This window comes from Macrobrachium nipponense, chromosome 48 (genome assembly GCF_015104395.2).
Source record: "Macrobrachium nipponense isolate FS-2020 chromosome 48, ASM1510439v2, whole genome shotgun sequence".
Taxonomy (NCBI): Eukaryota; Metazoa; Arthropoda; class Malacostraca; order Decapoda; family Palaemonidae; genus Macrobrachium; species Macrobrachium nipponense.
In genome coordinates this window covers 8819117-8831344 of record NC_087223.1, presented here as the reverse complement: position 1 = coordinate 8831344, position 12228 = coordinate 8819117, and the positions used below count along the sequence as shown (strand labels likewise).

The window sequence follows — 12228 nt, the reverse complement described above, 5'->3', positions numbered from 1 at the left end:
GAGAGAGAGACAGTGAATAGTAATTATATAAGATATTTTCATTTTTGTCATAATGATCTCTTTCTTATTTGAGTAATATATTGCATCTTGCACGGTGTACAAATTAAATATTCTTTATACGAGAAATAATAAGTTATTTACCTTCAAAGTATTATATGATTTAGATCAAGTGACAGAAAGGTAAACAAGGCTTGAGCCGACCTCCAGCTTACTCGGGGCGTGTGCTAAAATCTGCGGCCAAATAATCCGATCTTTCACCTACAAAAATTTAAATAAATACGCTATATCTTATTAGAAATAATTGTTCTGTACTGTTTAACATGCATATAATTTATATTTTAGATTTTCCATCTAATAAATAAATCACAAATATCCTATACTCAAATTCCTTTATCTTGAACTCAGTATGAAACACCTTTCTCAGAAACATTTTTAGGCTTTTGCATAGGGCTTTCCTAACACAACCCCCCCCTACCCCACCCCCCCCCCCTTCCCAACAACATCAGCAAAGTAGTTTTGTAGGCCGACTCCCCGAGTAAGTGAAAAAGTAATTAATATGAAGTATGATTGGCTGATAGGCCAGGCCTGTGACCCTTCTAATTAGTTTAACCTTTTTCATTTTATTTCTTTTCGTTTGTTTCATTACCAATTGTTAGGCGACGCTATGAAACTTGTTTGTTCAGAGTGTCTATCAATATAACACTACAAAACCACTTAACATCATGCCTACAGGATTACAGAAATTCAGAACCACATAACTACATAAACGTAATTATATAACTACAAAAACACAACCACACTACGTAACTAGAGAAACAACTGCATCACTACAAAAAGACATAACCACATAACTACAAAAGCACGGAACTACATAACTGGAAAAAACAACCACATGACTACATAACTGCATATCCTCATAACTACAAAATGCCTAACCACATATATAACTGCAAAAAGACAGCCGCATAATTACAAAAACACATAACTACAAAAAAGGCAGCCATATAACTACATAACTACGAAAACACATAACTACAAAAACACAAAACGACATAAGTAAAAAAGAGCAACCACATAACTACATAATTGCAAAAACACATAATCACATGACTCCAAAAGCACATTCTTACATAACTATAAAACACACCCACATAACCACAGAAACATAACCACATAACTACATAAACACATAACCACATAACATTAAAAGCACATAACTGCAAAAAACACAACCACATAAAGACAAAAAGCATAACCACATGAAGACAAAAAGCATAACCACACAAGCACACAACCACATAAATACAAAAGCACATACTCATATAAGCACATCACTACAAAAACACATAACCACATAACTGCAAAAGCACATAACTACGTAACTACAAAACAACATAACAACACAACTATCTGATTTAAAAAAAAAAAGTAGGGGTGGGGGGGGAGGGGCAGAAGTCCATAAATAAATCACTATAAAACTGACGTGTGTCAATTCAGTTCAAACGATATTCAGGAGAGACCCAACCAACGCCAATTTCCCTCAAGAACGAAAATAAACACCAAATTAAACTCCAGCGAAGGAAAGAGACACGTTTCGGGCAAACAGCAACGTCATCTGGAATGCATGGGGGCTCGATTACCCAGGGAAATGAAGAAGAACGCTTCCAGTTTCCAGGATTTTTCCAGAAGCTTGGTGTGGGGTAAACACAGAGCTCTTTGAATATTATCTCCCCTCGGGAGTTGCTTGTTCTCTCCAAGATGGAAGTTGAGGGTGAGAGTGGTTGGTTGTGGATATCATTATTATTACTGAGCAAACTGTTGTTAACACAGCAATGAAGCCACAAAATAATTGAATTATTATTATTATTTTATTATTATTAATTTATTATTATTATTATTATTATTGAGCAAACTGTTGTCAACACAGAGAAGAAAGTAGAAAATAAATAAAAGTTATTATTATTATTATTATTATTATTATTATTATTATTATTATTATTATTATTATTATTATTATTATTGAAAAAGAAACCCACAAATTCAATTTGTAACTTGTTTACTTCTAAGTATTTACATTTAGTTTTACTAAATGTAAATACTTAGAAGTAAACAAGTTACAAATTGAATTTGTGGGTTTCTTTTCAATCTTCAGAAGAAAACTGAAAGAAGTTTTTGTTTGGTTGATTATTAGTATTATTATTCTTATTTTATTATTATTCTGGAAGTAAACCTTCTTTTAAACATGTTTTATTAAAAGTTATTGCTGCTTAAGCTGCATTAATTTTATATAGGTTCTCTATTTTCCTGATCATTTTTCTCTCATTCTTGCTGAAACTGGTGAACAACGCACCGAACGTTTGCATGTCTCAAATAGATAATTATCAAAGTCGTTTTAATTTTATCAAATTGCCGGAGGCGGTAGTCGAATTTTCAAGGTATATTACGTAGTTTGTCAAGGATAACGTGCAATTCTACTTTTAATAAAACTTATTATTATTATTATTTTTTTTTTTTTTTTTTTTTTTTTTTTTTGTTTTTTTTTTTTTTTTTTTTTTTTTTTGCTCTATCACAGACCTCCAATTCGACTGGGTGGTATTTATAGTGTGGGGTTCCGGGTTGCATCTGCCTCCTTAGGAGTCCATCACTTTTCTTACTATGTGCTCCGTTTCTAGGATCACACCTCTTCTGCATGAGTCCTGGAGCTACTTCAGCCTCTAGTTTTTCTAGATTCCTTTTCAGGGATCTTGGGATCGTGCCTAGTGCTCCTATGATTATGGGTACGATTTCCACTGGCATATCCCATATCCTTCTTATTTTCTATTTTCAGATCTTGATACTTTATCCGTTTTTCCCTCTCTTTCTCTTCAACTCTGGTGTCCCATGGTATTGCGACATCAATGAGTGATACTTTCTTCTTGACTTTGTCAATCAACGTCACGTCTGGTCTGTTTGCACGTATCACCCTATCCGTTCTGATACCATAGTCCCAGGATGGAGATCTTTGGCATGATCGTTTTCTATCACTCCCTCAGGTTGGTGCTCGTACACTTATTACTGCAAGGTAGCTGATGTTTCTTGCACAGGCTCCAGTGGAGGGCTTTTGCCACTGAATCATGCCTCTTTTTGTACTGGTTCTGTGCAAGCGCCGGACATTCGCTTGCTGTGGTTTATGGTTTCATTTTTCGTATTGCACTTCCTACATATGAGAGAGATGTTATTTCCGTCTATCGTTCTTTGAACATATCTGGTTCTTAGGGCCTGATCTTGGGCCGCTGTTATCATTAATTCAGTTTCCTTCTTGAGCTCTCCCCTCTGTAGCCATTGCCATGTGTCATCGCTGGCTAGTTCTTTAGTCTGTCTCATGTATTGTCCGTGCATTGGTTTGTTGTGCCAGTCCTCTGTTCTGTCTGTCATTCGCCTGTCTCTGTATATTTCTGGGTCTTCGTCTACTTTTATTAGTCCTTCTTCCCATGCACTCTTTAGCCACTCGTCTTCACTGGTTTTCAGATATTGCCCCAGTACTCTGTTCTCGATGTTGACGCAGTCCTCTATACTTAGCAGTCCTCTCCCTCCTCCCTTTCGTGTTATGTATAGTCTGTCCGTATTTGCTCTTGGGTGTAGTGCTTTGTGTATTGTCATATGTTTCCTGGTTTTCTGATCTATGCTGCGGAGTTCTGCCTTCATCCATTCCATTATTCCTGCGCTGTATCTGATTACTGGCACTGCCCCATGTGTTTAATGGCTTTTATCATATTTTCCGGCGTTGAGTTTTGACTTGAGTATCGCCTTGAGTCTCTGCATATATTCTTTCCTGATCGTGTCCTTCATCTCTTGGTGTTTTATATCCCCTCCCTCCATTATTCCCAGGTATTTGTATCCTGTCTCATCTATGTGTTTGATGTTGCTCCCATCTGGTAGCTTTATCCCTTCAGTTCTCGTTACTTTGCCTTTTTGTATGTTGACTAGGGCGCATTTTTCTATTCCAAACTCCATCCTGATGTCCCCAGATACAATCCTTACAGTCTGGATTAGGGTATCTATTTCCTTGATGCTCTTACCATACAGCTTGATGTCGTCCATGAACATCAGATGGTTGATTCTATTGCCTCTTTTCTTGAGTTGGTACCCGGCATCCATCTTCTGTAGTACTTTTGTCATGGGAATCATGGCTACTACGAAGAGTAGTGGGGACAGTGAGTCGCCCTGGAAGTATTATTATTATTATTATTATTATTATTATTATTATTATTATTATTATTATTCGGCTGGGTGGTATTTATAGTGTGGGGTTCTGGGTTGCATCCTGCCTCCTTAAGAGTCCATCACTTTTCTTACTATTTGCGCCATTTCTAGGATCACACTCTTCTGCATGAGTCCTGGAGCTACTTCAGCTTCTAGTTTTTCTATATTTCTTTTCAGGGATCTTGGGATCGTGCCTAGCGTTCCTATGATTATGGGTACAATTTCCACTGGCATATCCCATATCCTTCTTATTTCTATTTTCAGGTCTTGACACTTATCCATTTTTTCCTTCTCTTTCTCTTCAACTCTGGTGTTCCATGGTATTGCGACATCAATGAGATATACTTTCTTATTGATTTTGTCAATCAACATCACATCTGGTCTATGCACGTATCACCCTATCTGTTCTGATACCATAGTCCCACAGGATATTTGCCTGATCGTTTTCTATCACTCCCTCAGGTTGGTGTTCATACCACTTATTACTGCAAGGTAGCTGAGTTTCTTGCACAGGCTCCAGTGGAGGGCTTTTGCTACTGAATCATGCCTCTTTTTGTACAGGTTCTGTGCATGTGCCGGACATTCGCTTGCTATGTGGTTTATGGTTTCATTTTTCGTATTGCACTTCCTACATATGGGAGAGATGTTATTTCCATCTATCGTTCTTTAAACATATCTGGTTCTTAGGGCCTGATCTTGTGCCGCTGTTATCATTCCTTCAGTTTCCTTCTTGAGCTCTCCCCTATGTAGCCATTGCAATGTGTCATCGCTGCCTAGTTCTTTAGTCTGTCTCATATATTGTCCGTGCATTGGTTTGTTGTGCCAGTCCTCTGTTCTGTTTGTCATTCTCCTGTCTCTGTATATTCCTGGGTCTTTGTTTACTTTTATCAGTCCTACTTCCCATGCACTTCTGAGCTACTCGTCTTCACTGGTTTTCAGATATTGCCCCAGTGCTCTATTCTCGATGTTGACGCAGTCCTCTATGCTTAGTAGTCCCCCACCCCACCTCCTTCCTTTCGTGTTATGCATAGTCTGTCTGTATTTGCTCTTTGGTGTAGTACTTTATGTATTGCCATATGTTACTAGTTTTCTGGTCTATGCTGCGGAGTTCTGCCTTCGTCCATTCCACTATTCCTGCGCTGTATCTGATTACTGGCACTGCCCATGTGTTTATGGCTTTTATTATATTTCTGGCCTTGAGCTTTGACTTGAGTATCGCCTTGAGACTCTGCATATATTCTTTCCTGGTCATGTCCTTCATCTCTTGGTGTTTTATATCCCCTCCCTCCATTATTCCCAGGTATTTGTATCCTGTCTCATCTATGTGCTTGATGTTGCTCCCATCTGGTAGCTTTATCCCTTCAGTCCTTGTTACAATGCCCTTTTGTATGTTGACTAAGGCACATTTTTCTATTCCAAACTCCATCCTGATGTCCCCAGATACAATCCTTACAGTTTGGATTAGGGTATCTATTTCCTTTATGCTCTTACCATACAGCTTGATGTCGTCCATGAACATTAGATGGTTAATCCTGTTGCCTCTTTTCTTGGGTTGGTATCCAGCATCCATCTTCTGCAGTACTTTTGTCATGGGAATCATGGCTACTACGAAGAGTAGTGGGGACAGTGAGTCGCCCTGGAAGATCCCTCTCCTGATATTAACCTCTGCTAGTGTTATTCCAGAGCTTGTAAGTATTGTATTCAAGTTGCACATTGTATTTTTGAGCTGATGGTGTTTTCCTCTGCCCCAGATATTTTCAGGCATTCTATTAGTCATGTGTGTGGTATCATGTTAAAGGCTTTCTTATAGTCAATCCATGCCATGCTTAGGTTGGTTTTCTTTCTCCTACTGTTCTTTATTACCATTTTGTCTATCAGGAGCTGGTCTTTTGTGCCCCTACATTTCCTTTAGCAGCCTTTCTGTTGGTGGGGGATGGTGTTTGTCTACTCTAGGTAATTGTATAGCCTTTCACTAATGATACCTGTTAGTAACTTCACCATTATTGGTAGGCAGGTTGGTTTTCCTTCTCTTACTGTTCTTCATTACAATTTTGTATATCAGAAGCTGGTGTTTTGTGCCCCTACACTTCCTTTTGCAGCCTTTCTGTTGGTGGGGGATGGTGTTTGTCTACTCTAGGTAGTTGTATAGCCTTTCACTGATGATACCTGTTAGTAACTTCCAAATTATTGGTAGGCAGGTGATAGGACTGTAGTTACTGACTATATTTACCTTACTCTCGTCTTTTTGTACTAATTATGTTCTTCCTGTGGTCATCCATTTGGGTGCATGGGGATTTGTGATACAATGCTGGAGTTGTTCTGCTATTCGTGGGTGTAGTGCCTTAAAGTTTTTGAGCCAGTATCCATGGACTTCATCAGGACCTGGGGCTTTCCAGTTTTGCATTTTCTTTAGTTTTTGTCTGACTGTGTATGTCGTGATCTCTGTGAATCTTTGTGTTTATTCTCCCTGTTTCTTCTTCCTTGACTTCCTGGAGCCATGTTGCACGTTTGTTGTGTGATACCGGATTATTCCATATGTTTTCCCAGAGTCTCTTACTTGGTTCGGCTTCAGGAATTTCTTGGTGGTTGTCTTCCCCTCTTAGTTGGCTGTATAGTCTTTTCTGGTTGGTTCCGAATAGTTTGTTCTGTTGGTCTCCCTTATTCCCGTTCATGTACTGTTGGATCTTATGTGCTTTGGCCTTAACCCTCTGTTTTACATCTTCTATTGTGTTGTTTAGTCCCTCTCTTGTACTTTGTATTTCTTGTTGAGTTCCTCCCTTGTCTTCTTGCTTCTTAGCCTTTTTTCTGCCATCTCTTTCAGTTTACTCAAGTCAGATCTCATCACCAGGCGCCTTTTCCAAGGCGGTTGCTGTTTTGGTTTCTGTTGGGTTGGTTGTGTTGGTGTGTGTTGGTGTTCGTATTCCCATCAGTTCTGCTACTAATCTTGCTCCTGCATGTGCGTAGTTATTTGTTTCTGTGATACTGGTGGTGCGTATTATTCCCATATTTCATTGACCTCACTTGTTTTCTCCCTTTATTTCTTAATGTTGTAGGCTTTAGGAGGGGATCTTTGTTCTCTCTGTATCTTCTACCCATTCCTTCCTCGCTGCTACTTCGTCGGTGTTTCTTTGTGTGTCGTTGTTTGATACATCACCATCCCATTCGTCTTCTGTGGCATCGTCTCTCGGTTCGTCTTCTTGTAATTCGTTGCCGTGTGTCATTTCCCTTTCCAGTTCTTCTCTTTCTGTTGGGGAGAGCCAGTTCTTTTTCTTTATGTTCCTTCCTTGGTCTGCCAGCCTCTGCTCTGTTTAGGGGGTGTTATTCCTCTCATTCCAGATGTTGACCAATCTTCTTCTATATCCTCTCTCCGTCGGGTTGCTTCTGATGCAGCATCTCCATATTTCCTTATTTTCTTCTCTTGTCCATTTCTTCCTCTGGTTTGCTTATGTAGCTCCAGTCTCAGGCCGTTGGTTACTGTCGTTATGGTGGTCAGTTTCTGGATGACGACCTCCAAGTACCTGACCATCTTCCCCTTTAATTGGGCTGAATACCTGGCTGCCGGACGAAGCTCCTCTGTTGCCAGAGGTTTTGTTTACGTCGTTGTCGTTTAGTCCTTCATTTTTTTCCATCATTGCTGAGTTTGCTATTTAACACCCTACCCCATCAGGAATAGGTACTCATTTACAGCTGAGTAGACTGAGGAAATTATGGTAAAGATCCTTTCCCAAGGAATCAACGCCGAGGAGAGTGGTAACCCATCCAACGACTAACCAGCCCCAATGTTGCTTGACCAGTCCATTGACGACCTAATCCACTCTGCCACGGCGCCTTTCATTATTATTATTATTATTATTATTATTATTATTATTATTATTATTATTATTATTATTATTATTATTAAGTAAACTGTTATCAACACAGAGAAGAAAACAGAAAATAAATTATTATTATTATTATTATTATTATTATTATTATTATTATTATTATTATTATTGTACTTAGGAAGCAGACCCTCTCTCAAGCATACTTTATTAAAAGTAATGGCTACTTCAGCAGCGTTACACTTGTAGAGATTCTTCTCTATTTTCCGAATAGCGGCTTTTTCGGTGCTACTTAAACAGGCTAGTAGAGCGCCTATAAAGGTCATGGTCAAATACAGGGTCAAATAGGTGTATATATTTGAATTTTACAGATAAACTATGATACCATAGTCAAAATCATTAACGATTTTTCTTTCTCGTCTCTCTCTCTCTGCTCTCTCTCTCTCTCTCTCTCTCTCTTCTCTCTCTCTCTCTCTCTTTGTTAAAGCGAGCTTTCGTCTGGAGCTGCCAGACATCCTCAACCGAATTTTACCATGCTCTTTGGTGCGTTGCTCGCCAGTCTAAGCAACAGAGAGAAAGCTGTCATCAGAAAAATAGAGAAGACTCTATACAAGATTAATAGTGCTGAAGCAGCAACGATTTTTAATAAAACTTATTATCATTATTATTATTGTTATTATTATTATTATTATTAATATTATTATTATTATTATTATTATTATTATTATTATTATTATTATTATTATATTATTGTCGATGTTGTTGTTGTTGTTGTTCATCATATTATTATTGAGTAAATTGTTTTCAGCTCAGGGAAGAAAGCAGAAAAGAAGTAGAATCATTATTATTATATTATTATTATTATTATTATTATTATTATTATTATTATTATTATTATTATTATTATTATTATTATTATTATTATTATTATTATTATTGTCGTTGTTGTTGTTGTTGTTGTTAATCATAATAATCATAAAGATGCTCATCACCATAATCGTTCCACGAAAGATGACGACAGTGACACTATTCATAGTGACACAGGCAGACCAAATCTTATTATTCAATAATTCAAGAATCCTGTCCATAACCAAATTTCATCTTCTCTCTCTCTCCCATCAGGAGCGCCCCAAACATCCACCTGGTGTCCCTAGCAGCTGGTGACCTCCTGATGGTGCTTCTGGCAGTTCCCTTCACGTCCATGGTCTACACAGTGCCCTCGTACCCATTTGGGGAAGCCGTGTGCCGGGCATCTGAATTTGCCAAGGATCTCAGCCTGGGCATCACCGTCTTCACCCTGACTGCCCTGAGCGCTGACCGATACCTGGCCATTGTGAGACCCGTCTCTACCCACGTGTCAGGGCACGCCCGGAAGATCGCCATAGGCCTAGCAATTGGCATATGGGTGCTGTCGGCCATCTTGGCAGCCCCTGCAGCCATCTTCTCCCAAGTCCCTGTCTTGTTCACCCCCAGGGGAGACGAATTCTACATCTGCACCCCTTTTCCAAAGCAACTAGGGGAGCTGTACCCGAAAATCCACACTATCGTCAGAGTCACACTATACTACCTGCTTCCGCTGTCCCTCATTGGGTTCTTCTATGTCATGATGGCGCGCCACCTCCTGGTGTCCGCGAGACACCTTCCTGGAGAAGGCGCTGGTGCCGCGGCTGGCCAGCAGCGGCAGATCCAGGCCAGGCGGAAGGTGGCCAAGATGGTACTGGCCTTCGTGATCATCTTCGCCATCTGCTTCCTGCCCATCAACATCTACATCTTGTGGTGGCACTTCTGCCCGAGTTCCCAGGACGACTACAACGTCTACTGGCACTCCTTCAGGATAGTCGGCTTCTGCCTCTCTTTCATCAACTCCTGCATCAACCCCATCGCCCTGTACTGCGTGAGCGGGACCTTTCGGAAGTACTACAACCGCCACGTGCTCTGCTGTTGCGTCGGCGGGAGGAGAAAGCAGCTTCAGAGGGACTTCGATGGGACGGAGTGCACCCAGGCGTCGAGGTGCACCCACAGGACTGTGGAGGTCCCCCTGAGCGTCATTGGGGACAAAATTGGGGCGCAGCCAGCAGCCCCACATCGCCTCACGCTCACGAACACGGCCGTCCTCACCTCCAAACCTTATCACAGTCCATCGTCTGTAGTATGATTTCTTTGGTCTTCCCGACCTTTTGGGAGAATCAAGAACAGTATACAGATTAGCTTGGTATCCTAATCCACTCACCAATCTGTCAAGTCATCCCCTAATCGTCATTCTTTTGTCACTTTTCGTTACTTTCTGTATATAAACTTTCAGGTAACTTGACACTGCATATATTGTAAGATTATAATAGAACCCTTTCGTGAATTTTTACAGATATTTGTAGATAAACATCAAATCGCTATCATAACCCATTCTCTTTGATTTCAACAATCCCATGAAAATTCTTATTCTCTTGATAAACATTCAGTTTTTATGAATATAGACTACCCATTATAAGATTACTTCCGTCTGAACACCATTGTGTTAATCTTTATAGATACTATATTGGTAAACAGTTATTCCTTACCATAACCTTTTAACTGATACATGTAAAATTCTTCAGAGACTCCTGTTATCAATCCCTCGTGTCTATCGTGTGAATTACATAATTGTAATTTAAATTATGTAAAACATAATATGATTCTTCAGTGATGGCATTGGTATATTCTGTAAAATATTATTGTATTAGTTATACTGCAAGAAAATATCTATTTTAATCAACAGACAGAACCCACTAAGACTTCATGATATGTAGAAGTGATTCATTTCTGAGCGTTCAAATTACAGAACTTTTGTCTATAGAAACTGTATGAGATGTACATTATGTAAATAGATATCTTATAAGGATAGATGATGCAATTGTAAATGCCTTGTCATGTATTAAAATGAGAAATTGTTATCAAAGCCTTCTGTTGGCGTGGTCAAGTGTCAAAAATACAGTAAGCTTTATAGTCTAATTGTAAAAGTATGCAACAGTGTGAATATGAATGTTACTCTGTACTGAACCCTGTAATTTAGACGAAATGTTGAATACTCCCCACAGATTCTGTCCAGGATAAATAGTTATGGGAAACTGTCAAAGCGCTTTGCCCAAAATTCTTTATGTACCTTGATTTGAAAGCATAAGATCACTTCATAGGCGTAGACAACCCGTTGTAGCCTCAAGTTAAAGTGTATTCCTGCTGGCACTCATACTGTTCATTGTCTCATGAAAACAGCTGACTGGCTAAATAACAATGTGCTGGCGAAAGGGTGATTTTAATCATTAAAACAAGTTTGATATTTAGCTAGGCAACCACATAATAATTACTCATGTGCAGGCACATAATTAACAGGGGAATTGTAGTTTAATTTACTTTCCCATTTAACCATTTAGAATTACATTTAAATCCATTACAATGCAATTCAAACTATTTAAAGTATCATTCAAAATACATTTTAAACCAGATAAGATAGCATTTAAACAATTGAAATGCAATTTAAACCAATTCAAATACTATTTAAGCTGATAAAAGTGCAATTTCAACCAAATAGAATAACATTTTAACAATTAAAATGCAAATTAAACGAATGGAAATGCCATTTAAACAATTTAATTACCATTCAAAGAATTTAAAATACAATTTGACCTATTGAAGCATTTAAAATACAATTTAAACCATTTAAAGCATTTAAGACACAATTTAAACCATTTAAAGCATTTAAAAGACAATTTAAACCATTTAGACTACTATTTAAACCACTTAAGATGCATTTTTTTCAATCTAAAATGCCATTGAAACAATTTAAAATTCAAACCAATTAAAGGGATTGGTGGGCGGGGCTAAGGGACACGCTGAATCCTTTAGCTCCGCCCACTTGTGGATTAAAGGGATTCAAGAAAAAATGGCGAAAAATAGAAGTTACGTAGAACTAAGACGATGTTGTTGCTCTTGTGATGCCGTAGGTTGTTCTAAGTTGTATGTTCCTCATTAGACGTGTAAATGCTTTGCAAATGGCCTTTGGGCCGTATTTTTAAACTTCCACCTTCTCAGTTCGATGAAGGGCATGCTCGTGAAATCTCTTCGTGAGGCAGTATTTTAAAAACATCGGCGAAGCGCTTTTACAAAGAGGAACTGTTTGGGACGGTTGGTACGC

At 38.7% G+C, this 12228-nt stretch overlaps 1 protein-coding gene across 1 annotated transcript in view; it reads left to right on the top strand.

Moving 5' to 3' along the window:
• Window positions 1-10218, top strand: part of LOC135204928 (neuropeptide CCHamide-1 receptor-like) — an 11320-nt gene extending 1102 nt beyond the window's left edge. The window contains exon 2 of the mRNA XM_064235177.1: window positions 9186-10218. Coding sequence (XP_064091247.1) covers window positions 9186-10218 — 1033 coding nt within the window. The remainder of the gene's footprint in view (window positions 1-9185) is intronic.
• Window positions 10219-12228: the final 2010 nt, after the last annotated feature.